This window comes from Carassius auratus, chromosome 23 (genome assembly GCF_003368295.1).
Source record: "Carassius auratus strain Wakin chromosome 23, ASM336829v1, whole genome shotgun sequence".
Lineage (NCBI taxonomy): Eukaryota > Metazoa > Chordata > Actinopteri > Cypriniformes > Cyprinidae > Carassius > Carassius auratus.
Genome location: NC_039265.1, coordinates 11,158,857 through 11,179,715, shown reverse-complemented (window position 1 = coordinate 11,179,715; position 20,859 = coordinate 11,158,857). Strand labels below are relative to the sequence as shown.

Here is a 20,859-nt window from a genome sequence, read left to right as displayed (position 1 = left end):
GCACTCACTATAGGCATTTAACCCCAGGTTACTCCAATAATAATAAATCCATGTGGCATGCTATGAAGACCTCACATGAAAGTTGTGAACATCTATCTATATCTAAAGACCTCATTAAGATGCTGTTCCGTGCTTCCAGTGAGGTGTTATAGTGCATGAAAGACTTTATTACTCATTTACAGATTCAGAGTGAGACAGAGATGCCCCCTGAACATCAGACGCCTCCCCCCTCAGCCCTCCACTGACACGTCTAAGATTTCTGGCACCAAAACAACGTCACGCTTCCTATTTCAGGCACAGGTGCCACATTTCAGCAGCGGGTCGAGTAACTGTGAAAGCAGGACAGAGAGATATTAAGGCATGGTAAGAGCAGGTTACATTAGGACTCTGAATGAGGAATAGGATGCTTTTTGATAGCTTTTAGTAACGTGGGGCACGAGCAATGTTAATACTGTTAATACTGCTTAACAAGGAGCTAATTAAAGCGAGAACTTTTTACTATGTTGGCATAAAGCATCGTATACTTTTGCTTTTTTAGTGAAAGGAGAAGTGATGTAAGAAATTGTAAAATGTTTTACCCCACTGTTGTCAAATTTTCAGGAATTTATTTTATTTTATATATACAGTGGTGCATGACCTTGGAGAAGTTGCTGATAGGATATTATAGGTAGTGGCTAGGTTGTTTCTATGTGTTTAATAGAGTTATTAACATATTGGTAATTCGTTACTTAATGGCCAAAATCAAAACCCACCCTTAAAATATGCATGAATCAAAAGATGCTGCCAACTTTTAACATGGTTATGTATTTCCAACTGAAACTGAATATTAAATAGGGGGCTGTGTATTATTTTTGCTCACCTTATCTCGTCTTTCACTTATAGCAAACTAATGGTTAAAGGTACGTTGTTAATGACTGTCATTGCCCTTGATGATTCTGGTCTACAGACTCCATAAGTCTGTAGGTTTGTTGTTCACTAGTTGAAAATAAGCTTGTCAGATTGCAAAGAAAAGTAACAGTGAGCAGAAATATAAATGCTAACATTAGCAATCACCACTAAAAAACAATAAACTAACTCATCAAAGCACTTGCGTTTATTATCCAGAGGAAGAAAAACCCCAAAAGCATCACGTTTTTGTAAGGGTCATGTCACAACAATAAATAAACATTCCAAAAGCATTTCTTCATGATAATATGGTCAAAAGATATACTTTACTCTTCACAGATGTTGAACTTAAAGAATAATTAACTGCATTTGGCATTTTTTTTTGTTGACAAAACTGGCGAATGCAGACATGTTCCCGCAAAAAAGGTGCCATGCACCGAGTAGTTTCAGCCCACATCAGGCACAGTCAAATAAGGCTTATAAAAAATATTATAAGCCTGGTAGGACCTCTTCCATTACATTATTATGAAGCACTAATGCAGTACTGAAATGGACTTTATGACAGACCATCAAAATGCTTGCACACACCTTTACAGATTATGCATAATATATAAGGCTCAATAACTTGTTGCCATGTATGTTTAAATACATGTTATGCCGTTTGCATACATGCTTTTATGGTTACAAAAAATGCCCTACATGGCACCACAAGAACTGCACTGTACACAAAGCACTCGGGAAAATAGAAAACAGAATAAAAGAATACAAAATTTACTGAGAATGCTAAAAAGAAATAAACAGAAATGGCAATGAAGGGTTTATATAGGCACAGTTCACCAGGTCAAAAAATGTCCACTGAAATTTCTTTCCAAAGCACTTCAAACAGCGCAGAGTTAAACTGAAAGTGGTATCGTTTTGAAGTTATTTAAGGAAAATACCATAGGCCATCCTAGTGGGCTGCAATAAGGTACTTTGATGTAGTGGTGGTGGTTATATTATATATACAGAAAAGTAGATTGTGTTCTACAAAAGGTCAAAGTCTCGTCTTTGCCATTGAAAATGACCTTTGAAGGATGTTGTATCCTGGTCACATGATGACCGTTTCTGTGTGCCGGGAATATGAATTCAAGAATTGTTTGGCTTTCAGACCAGGGCTTGGTGGGCAGGATGTCTGGCCAATTTTGCTTGGGTGAATATGCTTAGCCCATCTGGATGGACGACGTTGATTGGCTGGTCGAGCCGGACGAGAAAAATTGCTACTGCTGGGTGCAGGAGATGACTCAGGATTGACCTAGAGAGGAAAACGTTTTAATGTAAGTATCTTTCTGGATAAATGACCAATACTTGGATTAATCTACTTGTATTTTATTTACCAACATATAATTACTTTATTTGACAGGTTAGCAGAAACAGAAATCAAAGTAGTGTATGGGAGAGATGGGAGAATGAGATCGGGAGCACCACAGCTGCTATGCATCAAAATCAAGGCTCCTAATTCTTGGTCCTTTAGAACCACTTTTCTGCTAAATTTAGACCACATTGAAATAAAAAATGTGCTTGAATTAACTAATCAAGGTCTTTGGGTTTACCTAAAAACCAGATATGTTAGAGCACACTTGGAAATAAAATCCATGAAAGTGGCTTTCCAGAATCAGGAATGAGGAACACTTGCCAAGAGCATGGGCAAAATGATTCAGACAAAAATAAATACTGCATTGAAATTTAGTGTGTGTGCTGATCAAATTTGTACCCTCTTCACCTGCTTGTTGTCCAGTTGCTGGGTGAATGTGGTCCTATGGCTTCTGTTGTTCTCCACTTCCATCATTTCCAGAAGTTGCTCCAAGTTGTCAGTTCCCAGTCTCGTCATGTCGACACCAAGTCCTCTGTGTATCTTACTGAAGTTTTGAGATCCTGCTCCCAGAATCCTTTCCACCATCTGGTAGTCAGAAAATAGGTTCTCACTCTGGAAGCCTGCTTTGTGGGAATTAGACAGTGAAGCCACCTTAGGATACCCCAAGTTAAGGTGAGACTCTGTCTGGCTTAAGTTATAGGCCAAGCCATGCTGTTCAAGAACACAACCACTCTTCCCACTGTCTTTGTCTCCATTGAGGAGGTGTCTAGGAGGACCAGCTGTCCAAGACTCCTGGCTGGCCTCCAGATCTGCTTCTAGTGCATCACAGTCTGCAAGGCATTTCTGGACGGGCACACGTGAGGATGCCCGTCTGGCATCAAACTTGCTCTGGCAAATGGGAGTGCTGGTGTGCCTCTGAGCTTCACTGGAGACAACGGTGGTCACAAGACCATCCTCAATCAGGGTTTTCCCCTCATTCTCCTGCAACATGGCACCAAACTTGCGCAATACTGATGGGCTGCCAGATTTCCTGTCAAGCAAGAGGCATTTCTTATCAGGTTGTTGTGATGACTCATGGTAAGTGGAGCGGGAGGTTACAGGAGAAGCATCTCTCTGTCTGATTGCCAGTTTGGAAGCTGTATTTTTAGGGGGAAGGTTGTTTGTTGAAACCGGGTCTTTCCAGCTAACATGGCGGGCTTGGGAGTCATCCCAGTTTGATTTCTTGTTATTTTTGTTCTCAGCCTCAGTCTCCTCCAGAACAACACACGGGGCAGTCCTACTGTGAAAAAACAAATCAACCAGGAAGTCACAAGAGGAAATTGGGAAAACACTAAGCGTTGGTCTATAACCAACAAGAAACATGCATGATAAAAGGACAACAATAGTAATGAGTCTGATAGGTTGAGATTGAAAAGGTTTTACCTGTTTGTTACCAGGCTGGTCTCCATGCTGTCTTGATAACTGTGCGTAACTGGATATACCTTAGGGTTCTGGATCTAAAAAAAAAAGAGGGGCAATGAATGGTTAAAGTGTAAAGACAAATTATTGAGGTGTAAGAGTCTAGTTTAAGGAGAGATTTGTCAGTTGTGAAAGAGATACTCACTGTGTTTGGAACTCCGATATTCCCTACGTTCTTTCTAAAATGCGGGCCTTGTTGAAGGTATCCACTTAGTATGTCTAGGGTGGCATCTTGCCTTTCAAGATCATGACAACTAGCAGGGTAATGGCTGCTACTTCTCAGGGAATTAAGCATGATATTGTTGGAACCATTACAGTATTCATTGGGGTGGTGAAGCCCAAAGCTTTGCATTACTGTAGGATCTGCCCTTATTTCACTGTATTGATGAATTGGGAGGCTGTTGTTGGGGTGACCACAGGGTTCATGATAACCATTGGCCTGGTGGCTATACTGAGAGATGACTGGAAGCAAAGTAATGTCCAGGTTTTTATTGTTTGTAGTGTTGTTTAAGCTGCTCTCGCTAGCTTCTCTTCTTGCTTTGACCTCATTATACAGCTGAAATACAATCACAATGTTAGAACCAAACTCAGCATTCATAAAGTATGATTTTTTTGACCACCTACATGAAAGCAAATGTTTTAAATCCACAAGTTAGCAAAAACAACTGGCATAAGGTACTGCATGGATTAGTTACAACCTGTGCATAAGTTTAACAATTCTTGTTAAGTGTCCACTATCACAACATCAACAATTCCATGGCTCTAGAACAGGCAGGATAACAGTGCCAGTGGATCTTTTGGAATGGTTTATAGTCAAATCACACCACTATATTTTTGAAGTGCATTTACATTTTTGAATAAGAATCTCTCTCTCTAGATATGGATATGGATTCTGTCACACTGATTGGCATCACTTCAGTTTTCCTTACCTCTTCAATTTTCCTCTGCATGTCCTGTAGCTGATCTTCCCATTCCTGCATCTCGGAGTCAAAACTGTCAAGCAGGTCAGCTCTGTCTCCACCCCACACACAACTCCCAGGCTCTGGTCCAGAGTGCAATTCCAATGTAGCCATTCTTCTGTGTATGTGTGTCTGTGCTCAGAAACCTATGCTGCGATTTCTGAATGGTCACTGGATTGACAACATTGGCAAATCCACCAATACCTCTATGAAGACAAAAGTGATATTCATCATTGAGGAATAGCCTATTAATTCTTTATAGTACTCTTAAGTAATCGGAGTATCTGGTAGTAGTTGGTATCTCAAATAAATTAAGTCACTATAAAAAATGCTACTGGCTACCATGGCTTGCTTTAAAGTTTAAGGGTGTTATAAATGTGAACATAAGTGAAGTCTTTTTGATTGCGTCTCCTTGTTTGGAGTACAAAGAAGGAAACAAAATCCCAGCTATTTGCTCTGGACACCTGCTTTAAAGCTTTGACTCATTTCTATATGCATTCCCTGTTCTTCAAACCAGTCCTTAACTGTCAAAATTGTCAGCATGTTCTTTAGACACCAACTTCATTAGACATGCTCAAGTTACCTAAAGGGACTTCGGGGATTCTGAAGTCAGTTTTATTACATGGACAGTCTCCCTGGAGTAAAATGATCTCTTTTGACTAAAGGCACAATAGCAAGGTCGCCCCTTGCATAACCTACACCTACAACCAGTCTAGATCTTTGAGTACAAGGTTACACTGCTTCTTTCGAGTTATGCATGAGGTCAAAGTTCCAAGCAAGTGTAGAACCATTTACGTGCTTGGATGAGCTCAGAATAGTTGCATCCTTTCCGTGGTAACGTCATTTAAGTTGTTCTGTAATGAAGCTTTGATTTACTGTGGGTATTAGGGATGGAATTTCCTTCCATCAAGGAACATGACACCTAGTTTAGCTCACGAAATTTCCAGAATGTACCACCGTATGATGTTAGAATGGAAGGATATTTATAACCTCTGTAATTATGTGTTATAAAACTAAAAAATATAAAGAATAGAATAAAAATATATATAATAGAACCTTTTAATGATTGATACACACTTACTCTCTATAGGTAAAAGTAGATGATCACAACAGTAGTAAATTCAAGTGAATTTACCAACAGTTCCGTAAATATTTACATATTAAGTACATATTGTTTGCTAGTATTTCTTAAGCAAGTATATGTCCTTGTATATGTTAATACAGTAATTTACTTTTATATTACCAGTGAGGCTAAAAAGGTTCTTAAAATATATCCAACATATTCAGCCCAAGTGAAAGATCACAGAAAAGAGTTGTAAGTAGTAACACTTGAATACTTTAAAAAGGTTTAAAAATTGTTGAGGTTTATGTTCTGTGCTTGTCTACAAGCTTTCTTAATCCTTACCGGTTAAATCTTATTATTGGCTCCTCCAGTAACTCCCTCTCATGAGTTTTTGATGAATTGAAACAGACGATCCAGAATATAAGTAGAGTATTAGTAACCTGTTCAAGTACAGGTTTGTTGCTTGAATCAAGATTGCGTTTGTTTCAGTACCGCCTCCCCTTTGACAGCTCCTGTACTCAAACGGGACGTAACTGTGCAAAGACTATGAAGGCTCGCTTCCAACGGCGTGACATAGAAATCCTGTGTATTGGATCTTAAATGTTTTCTCTCTCCGGTACTCCGGTCCTGTCCGAGGCTGAGGGGTAAACAACTGTAGTCCTGAGGGGGCCACTGGGCTTTATAGTGACTCTAAGTATTTACCCCTGTAACGTCAGAACTGCCATGTGTCTGGTGTCATAATGTCAGATTTATTCCGGCATTTGTGGTCTCCATGCAGGAGACTGTCGTCACCGACATTCTAGGTTAAAATTACAAAGCAGAGGGAGAGTGTTTACATGGCTATTTTAAAATGCCCAGTTCTACCCCACCTCTGTTAAACTGTCTTGTTGCTAGTCTGCTTTTAGGACTTGGCAGATTGTGGTCTTGTGACTCCTATTCCAGTTGTTTTTCGACTTCTACTAATGCCCACAGGCAACTGGGCTATTTGGAACTCTCAAAACACTCTACAAACAGTCTATTTTATTTTTAAGATACCATTGGACAGAATTAGCTGATCCTACTAAATGTGCTGTCCACGGTTCTTAATGGTCGCCTCACGCTTGTATTTATTTGACACACGGCTGTTGCGCAATAAACAGCCAGCCGACAGTTCAGCCCTAATATTGCCAGCTGACTTAAATAGTTTTCAGGCACAATAATGGAGAACTAGGAAAACAACAAAGCAAATGCCTCTGAGAATAAAGGCACATTAAAACTGGCAAATTTGAATACAGAGTCGTATCTTTGATGGTTTTCGCTAATGAGTTTACTTTCATCTGGCAGGTAATTTAGAAAAAATGACTTCCAATTCCCAAAAAGACTCAAACTCACTCTAGAAAAACAGATGTGGTGTTGTTTACCAAGTGTAATTTTTTTGTCAATCACTTAATCCAAACTAAAATAAATGTATTTGTGCTCCAAATAAATTGCGAACCCAACACTTCCACAGATCTTGTTTTTGTATTATTTTGTGCTATTTTAATCTATTTACAACTTTTTATTTTATTTAGGAATAACTGCCGACAACTTGAACACTCAGGTGCTTCAACTGAGACTAAAACTGGAGATGCCAACAAGCTAAATAAACTCATAAAGAAAGAAAGCTCTAATTTCCAAATTGCTGATCCAAGACATGCTTGCAGGAATGAGAAGCATGTTCAGCAGTAGACTGATCCTGCTCTGTCTGGTGCAACAGAGTGCAGCAGAAGTTAATGTGTGCACAGTGTCATCATGTACACAGGCACTTTATGTGAACTTGGACCCCCATTCACCCACCCCATAAAAGCCACAGCTGTTCATAAGCATATTGCATGAATCTTTTTGTGCAATTTCTTCAGATTATTGTGCAATCAATCTATACAAAAAAAGTTGTTATCATCACACAATTATGGATGATTCCAGACATCTCCAGTCAAATATAAAGCCTGTTAATTATAATCCATCCATACACATGTATGTAAATTATTTTGAGTTTACAGTTATATACCATATTCTTACTCACCATTGCATGCTTCTGATAGGAAATCATTCCAGCTGCTGTACAGTATCTTAGAGTGCAGGGGCAGGCATTCTGGGTAATTGTGATAACATGCCCCTTAGTAGTAAACTTCAGTTCCATATTTCATTGCAAGGCTTTGGTGGCAAAGCAAGCGTCAGTGACATTCATAGTCCTCAATGAAAGAAATGTCTTCTGGATAATGTAGTTTCCAGTGGCTCAGTGTTTTCCTATGATGTATGATAGTCTTTAGTTGCAAAAAAACAACAACTCCTGTCTCGATGGTGTACCTTCCAATGCAGGCATATATGTACGATTTGGATAAAGCATTCTCCAGCTTTTTGGAAATTAAGGTTTTGCAGACTTCTGTGCTTAAGCGTGCAGTCTGTGCTTGGAAAGTGACTGTCCTGTGATTCTTCAACCATGGTGAACATACACAACATTGACAAACAAACAAAACAAAGGGCGAGACTATGCTAATGAATGGACGGATGGTGATCACAGGACAAAAAAGAGGGTAAAAAGGAATACAAGTTTAAAAATGGTTGCATAAGAGAGCGAGGAGAACAACACTAGAATGAGGATGAATAAAATGATGGGCTGAAACATCTGGGTGAATAAACGACAGGATTAACGAACATGCATTAAAAAACAGGGGTGCGTGGGAAGACAGGATCAGAGAGAAAGAGAGAAAGGTTAAGATATTATAGCCATTAAAATTTTCTTTATGCACAGTTTAAAAATCTTGGCAAAAAAATGTTAAAAGCAGTCAGGAGATAACTCTGAATTATGTAGTGCTTTCTTGTTCTTCACTATTAAACTAACTCCCTTTAAAGGAATAGTTCACCTCAAAATGAAAATGGTTGCAATTCCCTGTTTTGATTATCTTTCTTTACGTGGAATTTAAATAAACGTATAACTTGTACAATACCTTTGCTTGATAAACAGACCAAAATATATGCAATGAATTGTACCCATTCTGCTGCAGTATTATATGATTATTTCTACACTATTATAGTGTTATTTCAATTCACACAATTATTTCTAGTTTTAGTTTTTGTTAATGCCAACGTACCTCACATCTCATTTGTGTTTGCATTCATTCATGTAAAGTTTTACATAAGTAACTTCAAATGTCATATGTTCTGTCATGTCTTTTGACCAGATGCGACTGATGTCAAACTTGACATGGTGCACTTTGAATGCAAATGATAAATACAAAGGTATGGCTTAAGAAGACTTAGAAAAGAGTCCATTGTACATACTAATTATATGGTGCTTTTTTGCTCCTTTGGGAACTTTAAAGCCACCGGTCACTGTCCCACGGAAGAAAGAGAATCAAGGGTGAGTAAATAAAAGAAATTCGATTTTTGGGTGAGCTATTCCTTTATGGTGTATCAAACATTATTCTCGTGCTTCACATAGACACACAGACTCTTGCCAGACTCACAGATAATGGCTCTTCTGAATCTCTTTCCTCAGGTTTTGGGACTTCAAGTCGGTCTATAAACCCCTGCAGCTCCTTCCTGAAGGCTTTCATTTGAGCATTGATGCGGTAGAGTAGCTCATGCTCCCTGATCCTCCCACCATCATCATCATCTTCCACACGGCCAAAAAGATCCCCGTTAGCTACGAACACCCGCGCCTCTGCAATGATGGTACTGGTGTCAGCTATGAGGTGGTCAATGGTTCGTCCCAATCGCTCCGCTTCAGCACGGATGTCAATCATCTGTTGCCTGTCCCGTATGGAACGTGAGAGGAGCCGGGCGGAATCAGGAGAATAAAGAGAACGAGTTGGTGTGAGGCACCGAGCATTGCGAACTTCTTCTGAGTCACTTTCACCTCCGACAGGACCTTCACGTTTGCGATGAGGAGGGAGGCGAGAGGAAGATGAGTCATCATCACTACCTCTACGCCCTCCAATTCCAGGACCGCTGTCACTCTCTGCGTCACTGTCCCGTGGCGTGATGGCTAGGTGAGATGCTAGATCATACCGTTGCATGTTGGAAAGCAGCACACGGTTCTCGTACTGCAGCTGCATCACTTTCCCACTCAATTCATTGATCTGTTTCCTCGCTGCCTTCAGCTCCTCCTGCAAAGCCTCAGCTTTGGAGCTGTCTCCTGCTCCACTGGCGGCACCCGTCGCATTACCACCTGAGGTGTGCCTTGTACCCTCTTTAAAGCGTAGTTTGTTCAGCTCACATGTCACTCTCTTATTCTGTTCCTCTACATCAGCCAGGTTCCTCCTTAGGAGTTCTGCCTCATCCTCCACCAATTGCAGCTGTTGCCTAAGCTCCGACAGCTCCGACCCCTGCTCCCGCCCCATTCCTCCTTCTGCTCCGGACAAGCCCCCATTAGATGACTCTTCCCCTCGAAGATCATCCAACTCTGCCCTCAAGCCACGGTTCTCCACCTCCAATTCAACAATTTTACGTCCCAGGATGTTGGCCTCTTCCTCCACCAATCGCAAGCGAAGTTTGAGCTCAGATTCCCTTGTAGTGGGAGGGCCACCAGCTTCCCCCTTTGGATGAGGGCTGTCCAGATCCCCATAGAAGGAACGATACTTCTGTAGCTCTTGTTCCAAACGGTCTTTTTCCTTGTCAATCTTGGCCATTTTCTTTCTCATTAAGGTAGCCTCCTCTTTAATAAAGGCCAACTGGCATTTCAGGTCATCATTGTCCTCCTGTGGACAGAAGTGTTGCATTAAGATCCTGGCACATTAGTAGGAATTTTGGCAGGTTTTGTTTTGTGCAAATAGACCCATCCTAAATGGTTTTGCAATGTATGATGGACAGCTCAAATACAATTCACATTTAAACCAAACACCTTTCTGTTGGCAGACAGACATTGTATGGATTTATTTTGAAATGACTTGATTTTGCCCGTGAAACTTCACAGACCAACTGTAAATGTGATAACAGCTTTGCATTTTATGGTGTAATAATTATTATTATTTATTTTTTTTTGCATGTAGTGCACTTCATATTTTTGCAAAAAAATACAAATAAAATTGCATTACTGGTTGTAACTTGAACTTATCCTGTACATTAAAAGCCTTCATTTGACCGCATTCCAATTGATGTCAATGTTTTATGCTTACCTCTGTAGGAGTCTGAGTCTTCCGCTCAGGTTTTTGTGCATCTTTGCTTCCTCTTCGTTTCTGAGACTGGACAAAAAACATTTATATGAAAGCCATTCCATGAATATGTATAGTATTTAGAACTATTTCGATTCTGTAGTGATTTGGGTTTGCGTTTATACCTCTTTGGCTTTGTCCAGCTCATTTTGCAGAGCCTGTTTTGTGACTTCTACCTCAATAAGTTTCTGTCTTAATCGTTCGTTTTCTTCTTCTGTCTTTGTTCGTTTCTCCTCCACATTCTCCAGCTCATGGTGGAGTCTTACAGACACATCCTTGGCAACCTGTCAGAATGTGGTGGTGTGGCTTAGTGGTTAATGATCTGATTCATAAAGTATCACTGTGCTGTTGAGAAAAACACTTAACCTTAGGTTGCTTCAGGAAAAATATCTTGCTAATAGGTGCAATGTTCCTTTGGATAGAAGCATCAGCTAAATGACAAATTAGTAATTAGATAAAAATGGTGCAAGTAAGAACATGGGGATGGGCAATTAATCATAGACCTCCTCTGCTTTCCTTTAAAGATAAAAATATTGGTACTTGCCTTCAAATCTTGCTCTAAGCTCCTCAGGAGTTCCTCGTCAATTTCTCCAGTTTGTGCATAGCGAAGTCGTTTGCGTTCAGCCTTGCGGAGTCTATATTGAAGGATGCGACAGTTCTTATTTGCACGCTCGAGTTCGCGCCGCATATCTTGTAACTGACAGGTGTCCTCCTCATAAAAGGTGTCACGCATCTCCTCCATCTCTGTCCGCATCTCCTCAATCTCATTCTATGAAAACCAGAGTTTGCACATTAATAAAGAAATTAAGAGAAACCCTTATTTTCAATCTTTCTACTTTCTTAATGAGTCCTTGGCAAACTGTTACTTGAAAATGTTAATTAGTGACTGCATATTTTGCATATACCAAGGCCGTTTTCATAAATGTAGTTTGCTTTGTTCTGAAACTAGGGCTAATTTGTTACAGCGTTGTAGTTCCCTCAAGGTTCTGTTCACTTTCAGAAGGCAACATTTAAAAAAGAAATCGTTCAGAATTTGTTAATACAAGTCACCTGAGCAAATGTACCCCTCATTTGTTCTAACCTTTATGTGCCATTTATGTTCTAGGTTCATGATCAGTGTTATTTCAAGATGGATGAACAACAGCTCTGCAGGCTTACTGTGGCTTTTCTTTTTGTTAATGACCAGTATTTTGATTTATCAGGTTGAGTGGTAACCAAAATTGTTAGGAAAACAATATTACCATTCACTCCTCATCAAGAGGAGTCACCAAAAGGCATTTTAAGAGGAAGAGACATGTTTTGATTAGGAATGTATGGATTCGATACTCAGTATCGGTATCGGCCCCGATAATGACATTTTCAGACAATACTGATCCAAATCCGATATTGTGCATATACTATTCGTTGTTATTCCTGAGCCCCACGAAAGGCACAAAAACATTGTAAAGCACCAAAACTTTTTCATACACATATTTCAAGTGTTCTGAAGCTGTTCGATAGTCATTAAATTTGAGTTCAAATAAACTCTTCTCTCCGCTGCGGCTGTCTGTCATCCTCTATTCATCAACCAAACTGTGTGCTGTGTTTGGTTACTACAGTCCAAATTATGAAACTCTCATCAAGAGCGCACAGTAAACTAAGGTTTAAAACTGTTCAAAGAAAAGGCTCATTAAACTAAAGCACAGATTTAATACACTACGTATCAATATCTCTATGTGGACTCGGAGGGCTGCGCAGCTTGCACACTGTGACTCTGTGTTGTTTCAAGCTTATCATTCTGCGCACGGATGCGCATAAATGCTCTGTGTTGCTCTGTATTGGCGCCTTTAGTATAATAATACTTTTATGTGCATTTAAAGATTATTAATAGTCTTTCTTGTTCTGTCCTATCCATCACATGTTGCTGCCTTTATTAATGTGCTATACATTTAAAAGAAACATCTTTTAGATTTCAATATAAATGTATACACTTGTTTTTTCATGAATGTATTTTTACAATACAAAGTGCAATGTGTAACATTTTACCAGATTTTAGACTTATTTACTTTTATTTGTAAATAAAATATTTCACTAATTTAATACAATTATTGTGCACCCGTGATTTTTCTAGAATCTAGACTATATCTTTTGCTGTTAAATTATCCTCTAACCTAGTTTATAATAGTAATTTTATCATAGATTATGATTATATTTTTTTTTCATTTGTTATTTTTCATTAAAATGAAGTTGTGTATATGAAGTAGATTGTGATTAACACAAAAGAGTGATGATCAGGTCAACACAGAGAAGTATAGAAATGCTACATTGATTTATGCTGTATGGGATCTGATCAGTTTTGACCAGTGCTTTAAGTGGGCCGGTGGGCCGGTAATCCTTCACAATGCACGCTTCCCAATTCTTCCTAGTTCGGAGTATGGAGCGTGAATCATTTGAACCAGTTCGGGAGTTCGGAGCGGGTTCGCGAATCATTTGAGTCAGTTTGGGGAACGTGAATCATTTGAGTCAGTTTGGGAGTTCGGAGCGGGATCGCAAATCATTTGAGTAAGTTCGGGAGTTCGGAGCGGGTTCGCGAATCATTTGAGTCAGTTTGGGGATCGCAAATCATTTTAATTAGTTCGGGAGTTCGGACCGGCTTCGCTGATCATTTAAATCAATTCGAGAGTTCGGAGCGGGTTCGCGAATCATTTGAGTCAGTTTGGGAGTTCGGAGCGGGATCGCGAATCATTTGAGTCAGTACGGGAGTTCAGAGCGGCTTCGCGGATCATTTTAATCAATTCGAGAGTTCGTAGTGGGTTTGCGAATCATTTGAGTCAGTTCGGGAGTTCAAAGCGGGTTCGCGAATCATTTGAGTCAGTTTGGTGATCACGAATCATTTGAATCAGTTTGATTGCAGTAATGCAGTAGCTCTTTCTAACGGTATTTTTTCAAAATCCTTTTGCACTTTTTATTTATGTTCAGTACTTTCTAGCTCAAGCAAATCCACAAACTAATAAAAGGATTTATTAGTAAGGTCGCCTGTTGACTGCTGTATATAAAGCCCTTCAATATAGTTGTTTTTACCTCAGGGGATCAGGGGATGAGGGGAATCATCAAAAAAAAAAAAAAAGATTTTTTTTTTTTTTTTTTTGGCTATAATAGAGTAGCCTACCGGCACCTCTTTTGGGCCCCTTAAAGCACTGGTTTTGATAAAACTTAATATATGATTAGTAATGTGCATTGCTAAGAATTAATTTGGACAACTTCAAAGGCTCAGAATTTAGATTTTTTTTGTACCCTCAGATTCCAGAAATTCAAATAGTATAATCATACTCAATTTGGAAAAATGTACACTTAAAGGGTTAGTTCACCCAATAATCAAAATTATGTAATTCTTGAACTGGTTCAAGAAGATCTGGTTACATCGAGTGATTCGTTCGCAAACCAGATATCACTACACTGCAGTGAACGCGCTCACAACAGACACGGAAGAGAAGACAACGATGAATAAAGCCGTAGTTTTTGCTATTTTTGGACCAAAATGTATTTTCGATGCTTCAAAATATTCTAACTGACCCTCTGATGTCACATGGACTACTTTGATGATGTTTTTCTTACCTTTCTGGACATGGACAGTATACCGTACACACAGCTTCAATGGAGGGACTGAGAGCCCTCTGACTAAATCTAAAATATCTTAAACTGTGTTCTGAAGACAAACAGACGTCTCACTGGTTTGGAACGACATGAGGGTGAGTTATTAATTACATAATTTTGATTATTTGGTGAACTAACCCTTTAAGACCAGGACCAGGTTTTGTGGTCCAGGGTCACATTTGACATGCTGATCCACAGAATGTATACTCATTGAAAGCATATGCATCATAAATCAATGTAGCTAATGGTTATCAACATATGTATTGCTAATCAGTTTAATGTGGATATTTACATTTGTGCTATTATCCTTTTGCATTATGCATATTCCAAGTATGTTGTATCGTGCACATTCTTGCGTATGTGTTGTGTCTGGCACCTCTGAAACAATTATCTATCTATCTATCTATCTGTCTATCTATCTGTCTGTCTGTCTGTCTGTCTGTCTGTCTATCTATCGATCTTATTAGTCCCAAAGTCTGTCTGTACAGAATCAAATAGAAATATATTTATCTCTTACCCTATCCATCCTCAGCTATTAACCTTAATATCTATCTATCTATCTATCTATCTATCTATCTATCTATCTATCTATCTATCTATCCATCCATCCATCCATCCATCCACCCACCCTCCCAGCAATTCCATTCATCCTTTTTTTAACATGAAACATTTCATCGGCATCATTTCTCAAGCATAGCAAACAAACAAACCCTAAGGTCTTCGTTTTCATCCTCCAGTCTCTGTATCTCGTCCTCCAGGGCTTCATTCTGCGGTGTCACGGGCTCGTCGGTGCTGCTCGCGGCCTGTGCGGCCGGGACCGGTCCCGGTTGCGTCTCGCTTGATGCTCTGCTCTGCATCCTGCCGCTTTTCTTCAAGCGCTTGTTGATGTGATACTGGATGAGCTCTGAATGCAGACAGCCGCCGCCCCAGAAGGCCGGCCCGCAGCCCACGTACTCTCCTCCCGCGGCGGCCTCACTCTGTCTCTCTCTCCCCCTCACACTTCCACCGGAGGAGCCGTCGGCCTGCTCCGAGAACGAGTCTCTGTGTATGCACGGCAAACGCAGCGCACGGCTCGTGTCCGGTGATGGAGCGCGATCAATCCGCTCCTCGGTTTCCCAAACCGCCTCAGCTTCAGCACCACGAACAGGTGCCGCGCCTCTCACCTTCAGGACACGCGCTCCCTGAGCCGCCTGCTCTCCCTCGCGCCCTTTAGTGACTTTTCCTCCGAGCTTCGACGCGGAGGATGATGATGAGCGGCTGCCGCTGGGTTTTGAGGCCGGTTTGGCGGGGGTTTGTCCTGGAGATGGTCGCCTCCTCCCTTCGGTAATGTCCGCTGATGGTGGAAAATCCGCAGCGCCACTTGCGGCAGAACTCATCATGTCATGTAATAGACCTCCAACAACACTTCAAATTATTTTGTGCACTTTATAAGAATAAGAATATGTTATGTTCATTGCCATTTAAGTGTAATAACTGAACAAATGTCAAACGGCACTAAGAGGCTTTTGCATCTGAATCCTTCAGTTGTCTTCATATAGCCTATAATTTATGCATATATATATATATATATATATATATATATATATATATATATATATGTATATATATATATATATGTATATATATATATATATATATATATGTATATATATATATATATATATATATATATATATATATATATATGTATGTATATATATATATATATATATATATATATATATATATATATATATATACGTATATATATATATATATATATATATATATATATATATATATACATATATATATATATATATATATATATATATTATAAGCTCAGGCCTAATTTGAGTTATTCTTCAAGAAAATTAAATATCGCGATGTTTTCTTACCTGGTTATAAAGAGTGCTCATTTATTTCCTGTGTGAGTCAGACAGTTCACTTCAGCTCAAGGGTACCAGGCACTGCTTAAACACGCGAGACACGGTCGTTTAATATTCATGAGGTGACGTAACAACGGATTTAAGGAAGTGTGAGTACCACGTTGTTTAAATACTTGAAATACCAATGTTCTTAAAGTGCTATAAGCATTGTATTTAAATGTTTACATGTAAAAAGTATATTACATTTTTTATATTAATATATTACATACATTTTATAATTCACAACGATTTTATTATCATCATTATTATTTAATTGTTAATTTTTATTAATTGTTATTTTTTATTTATTTTTCAGAGGTCGAGGAAAAGACCTCTAAAAGAGGTTTAATGTTATAAGGTTCCCTTTAAAACCTGAGAGGGAGGAAGACTGAATGCTGCTGAAGCTTGCTGCTTCACAGTTAAGCTGGTGGAAATGCAGCGTCATTCCCTTCACACTATTGTGCATGAATAGATTCGAAAGATCAGTCTGCAGTTTGTGCTCCCAACAGGCAGTCTACCTCTGCAGTGAATCTAGGAATTATTATTATTATTATTTCGTTTTTACTGCAAATTTAATAACACTATATATTAAGACCATGTACTACTTTTTTTTTTAATGTTAGTTTTCTGCTTTCTCGATTTTTCAGGACTAGTTTAGTTAAATATAACCAGAATCTTAACGACTCTGAGCAGAACCAGAAAAAAGAAAAGAAAAGAAAAATGTTACTTTAAATAAGATTTTAGTGTAATAATATTAGAATTTAATAAAACTTAAACAAATTATATTTCACCTAGGCAAAATTTTCATTTAGTTTAACATAATGTATTAAAATAACTAAAACGAATAAAAAAATAAAATGAATAAAAAGCACATTAAAACATTTTAAATATATACATATATACTTTTCAGGTTAAAAAACTATATAAAATTTGATGTTTATTATAAAACATATTAAAACAGGTAAAAAAATCTTAAAACCTCTAATAATATTAAAATTAAACTAAAATAACAGTCTTGGTCTGTATATAAATCATTCTTTTAGATATTAAAAACTATCACTTTGATAAAATGCTCTAAATTATACAAAAATGCAACTGTAGATGTTATAATGAGCACTAGAGGGCGCTGTCTGTCTGTGTACTTCAACTGTAAATAATCTGTATATCCTATTATATCAAAAGAAGATATGGGGGTCTCAACTGGGTTATAGATTTATATGTAAATTAGTCCAACATCGATCCATCCTTCTGCACACTGCATGCTATTTCCTGCAATTTAAAAGTTTCTTGTAAACGATTCAGATTTAGTGCACCATTTAGAAGTGCATTAGTACTGAATTTGCGTTGTCGTGTATATACACAGCCTAGGCTGACCATATGAGCCATTTTGCCAGGACGCGTCCTTGCTAGTATTTCTATATTGCCTAAAACATCCAAAGCAGTGGCATAGCCACAGGTGTGCCAGGGTGTGCCTGTGCCACCCACAGTGGCAGCTGGCACACCTAAATAAAAATAGATGCAGAATTATTTTTTATAGTCTCAATAAAAAAAGTTTACTAAACTTGGGCTATTGTTTACTTAGAATATATTTTTTGTTGTTGTTCGCGACTCGGTTGATTCAGATCGGTACATCGGAGCCTGTTCGCGACTCGGTTGATTCAGATCGGCACTTCGGAGCCTGTTCGCGACTCGGTTGATTCAGATCGGCACTTCGGAGCCTGTTCGCGACTCGGCTGATTCAGATCGGCACATCGGAGCCTGTTCGCGACTCGATTGATTCAGATCGGGACTTCGGAGCCTGTTCGCGACTCGGTTGATTCAGATCGGCACTTCGGAGCCTGTTCACGACTCGGTTGATTAAGATCGGCACTTCGGAGCCTGTTCGCGACTCGGTTGATTCAGATCGGCACTTCGGAGCCTGTTCGCGACTCGGTTGATTCAGATCGGGACTTCGTAGCATGTTTGAGATTTTTTTAAATTCAGATCTGGACATCGAAGCAGGAAGTGTTTGTCAAACAGTTAATTGGTGATAAATTAATATTTGGACTTGAGGCTTTTTTTAACCTGCCGATTCAGCATGTACATGGACCCACACACAAAGGTGGACACACTCTAGACGGGTGTGCCAGGTAGGGTGACCACCCTTCCCGTGTAGCGCGTGCGCGCACAGCGTTTGAAGCCCAATACATGCGTCCCACAATTTGAGACTGTGTCACGCATAATCAATGCTTGCTCAAAAAAAGTTGGTCGCTATATCTGGAGTCACCAACCCATCGATCGCGGTCGACAAGTCGATCATGGAAGCATTTTAAGTCGATCGCGAAGATTTTTCAAGATCTGAGAAAAAAAGGTGCGAGCCTCCGCTGACTGCGCACGCACCTCCCGAAACAGATGAGACATTTATACTTGACACAACTGTTTTAGACTGAAAACCAGACCATAAAACTGATTTAGACGCGGGTGCCGGTGTGATGAGATGTACTTATATCCGTCTGCTCGGGCATGATTGTTTTAGGCCTGTAATTGATTGATTATTGAGGTAATAGGGATGGCACGGTTCGCTGAAAAAAAAAAAAACCGTTCGGTTCATCACACACGGTTCGGCACGCGCTTCAACTTAAATCTGACAAAGCATCTGTAATATCATCTGTAATATGGCTTGCTTTAAATGGCACGTAAAAAAACAGGGTTCAGCTAACAAATGTTTCTATTGATGCATGCGCATTCTGGCTTCCCAGACATTACAAAAACATGAAAAAACAAAAACAAATCATTCACTCTTGTTCAACGCGAATGCTGTATATGAGCAGTAATTTATTCCGTCATCACCTGGGTGCTGCTGATATCTGTGTTTAAACTAAACTCATTTAAGCTTTGTCAGTTTAAACATTTAAGAGCCAGAGGCAGCGAGTTCGCGCGCGCAGTGAGAAGATTTGTGCATGCGCTCATCCGAAGCGCGCAAACCTGCGCCTCAGCACGCGCGCAAATATAAGATCTATATTGAGCAACTACAATTCATTTTAATACTATAATTATGTATTATAATTTATTTAAAGTGAATACATTGTAATGAAAAATAAACAAAATGAAATAGCTAAAGTTCAAAATTATCGTATTTGGAAGAAAATTATTACATTTAACAATTAACTACATTTTGATACGACCTGCAAATTAACACTAGGAGTATGGTTGGACGGAAGCAGTGTGACAAAAATACTATCCCATAATTTTGCACAGTAATCTGACAATAAATGTGGCACACCCAGATTTTCATATGCACACCCAGAGTCTCTTTTCTGGCTACACTACTGATCCAAAGTAGTTTGACCAATAACATGCAGGTATGTTACATAATCAACCAATCGTGGCGTGTGAATAGGTCAAAACAATGCAAATACACGTACAGTATTGTTCAAAATAATAGCAGTACAATGTGACTAACCAGAATAATCAAGGTTTTTCGTATATTTTTTTATTGCTACGTGGCAAACAAGTTACCAGTAGGTTCAGTAGATTCTCAGAAAACAAATGAGACCCAGCATTCATGATATGCACGCTCTTAAGGCTGTGCAATTGGGCAATTAGTTGAATTAGTTGAAAGGGGTGTGTTCAAAAAAATAGCAGTGTGGCATTCAATCACTGAGGTCATCAATTTTGTGAAGAAACAGGTGTGAATCAGGTGGCCCCTATTTAAGGATGAAGCCAACACTTGTTGAACATGCATTTGAAAGCTGAGGAAAATGGGTCGTTCAAGACATTGTTCAGAAGAACAGCGTACTTTGATTAAAAAGTTGATTAGAGAGGGGAAAACCTATAAAGAGGTGCAAAAAATGATAGGCTGTTCAGCTAAAATGATCTCCAATGCCTTAAAATGGAGAGCAAAACCAGAGAGACGTGGAAGAAAACGGAAGACAACCATCAAAATGGATAGAAGAATAACCAGAATGGCAAAGGCTCAGCCAATGATCACCTCCAGGATGATCAAAGACAGTCTGGAGTTACCTGTAAGTACTGTGACAGTTAGAAGACGTCTGTGTGAAGCTAATCTATTTTCAAGAATCCCCCGCAAAGTCCCTCTGTTAAAAAAAAGGCATGTGCAGAAGAGGTTACAATTTGCCAAAGAACACATCAACTGGCCTAAAGAGAAATGGAGGAACATTTTGTGGACTGATGAGAGTAAAATTGTTCTTTTTGGGTCCAAGGGCCACAGGCAGTTTGTGAGACGACCCCCAAACTCTGAATTCAAGCCACAGTACACAGTGAAGACAGTGAAGCATGGAGGTGCAAGCATCATGATATGGGCATGTTTCTCCTACTATGGTGTTGGGCCTATTTATCGCATACCAGGGATCATGGATCAGTTTGCATATGTTAAAATACTTGAAGAGGTCATGTTGCCCTATGCTGAAGAGGACATGCCCTTGAAATGGTT

At 39.2% G+C, this 20,859-nt stretch overlaps 2 protein-coding genes across 5 annotated transcripts; both read right to left on the bottom strand.

The window, feature by feature from the left end:
- Positions 1 to 1,071: 1,071 nt before the first annotated feature.
- On the bottom strand, positions 1,072 to 7,884 carry LOC113041300 (uncharacterized). Of its 3 annotated transcripts, none has more exons than XM_026199759.1 (6): positions 7,758 to 7,884; positions 4,624 to 4,859; positions 3,840 to 4,250; positions 3,659 to 3,732; positions 2,645 to 3,515; positions 1,072 to 2,176 (listed from the first exon to the last, which is right to left on the bottom strand). In XM_026199759.1, exons 2-6 carry the CDS (start codon positions 4,765 to 4,767, stop codon positions 1,973 to 1,975), a joined length of 1,704 nt encoding a protein of 567 aa, XP_026055544.1. In that variant the 5' UTR covers positions 4,768 to 4,859; positions 7,758 to 7,884; the 3' UTR covers positions 1,072 to 1,972. The 3 variants fall into 3 exon arrangements, with proteins under 3 accessions (XP_026055544.1, XP_026055545.1, XP_026055543.1); XM_026199760.1 differs by lacking the exon at positions 7,758 to 7,884 and adding an exon at positions 6,059 to 6,399 and having other exon boundaries at positions 2,645 to 3,512; XM_026199758.1 differs by lacking the exon at positions 7,758 to 7,884 and adding an exon at positions 6,059 to 6,392.
- Positions 7,885 to 7,959: 75 nt separating this feature from the next.
- LOC113041299 (protein SOGA3-like) lies at positions 7,960 to 15,914 on the bottom strand. Of its 2 annotated transcripts, none has more exons than XM_026199756.1 (6): positions 15,231 to 15,914; positions 11,432 to 11,656; positions 11,013 to 11,171; positions 10,852 to 10,917; positions 9,202 to 10,434; positions 7,960 to 8,227 (listed from the first exon to the last, which is right to left on the bottom strand). In XM_026199756.1, exons 1-6 carry the CDS (start codon positions 15,897 to 15,899, stop codon positions 7,982 to 7,984), a joined length of 2,598 nt encoding a protein of 865 aa, XP_026055541.1. In that variant the 5' UTR covers positions 15,900 to 15,914; the 3' UTR covers positions 7,960 to 7,981. The 2 variants fall into 2 exon arrangements, with proteins under 2 accessions (XP_026055541.1, XP_026055542.1); XM_026199757.1 differs by having other exon boundaries at positions 8,108 to 8,360.
- Between the last annotated feature and the right edge of the window lie 4,945 nt (positions 15,915 to 20,859).

Bases quoted from the DNA above. Each gene is read 5' to 3' on its own strand.
- LOC113041300 (XM_026199759.1), bottom strand. From the start codon at position 4,767: ATGGCTACATTGGAATTGCACTCTGGACCAGAGCCTGGGAGTTGTGTG. The intron at 3,516-3,658 runs GTAAAACCTTTT...GTTTTTTCACAG, and splicing joins ACCAGCCTGGTAACAAACAG to TAGGACTGCCCCGTGTGTTG. The intron at 2,177-2,644 runs GTGAAGAGGGTA...TTTCCTCTCTAG, and splicing joins AGCAACTGGACAACAAGCAG to GTCAATCCTGAGTCATCTCC.
- LOC113041299 (XM_026199756.1), bottom strand. From the start codon at position 15,899: ATGATGAGTTCTGCCGCAAGTGGCGCTGCGGATTTTCCACCATCAGCG. The intron at 10,918-11,012 runs GTATAAACGCAA...TTTTTTGTCCAG, and splicing joins AGCTGGACAAAGCCAAAGAG to TCTCAGAAACGAAGAGGAAG. The intron at 8,228-9,201 runs GTGAGTCTGGCA...TCCATTCATTAG, and splicing joins ATTCAGAAGAGCCATTATCT to CATAGTCTCGCCCTTTGTTT.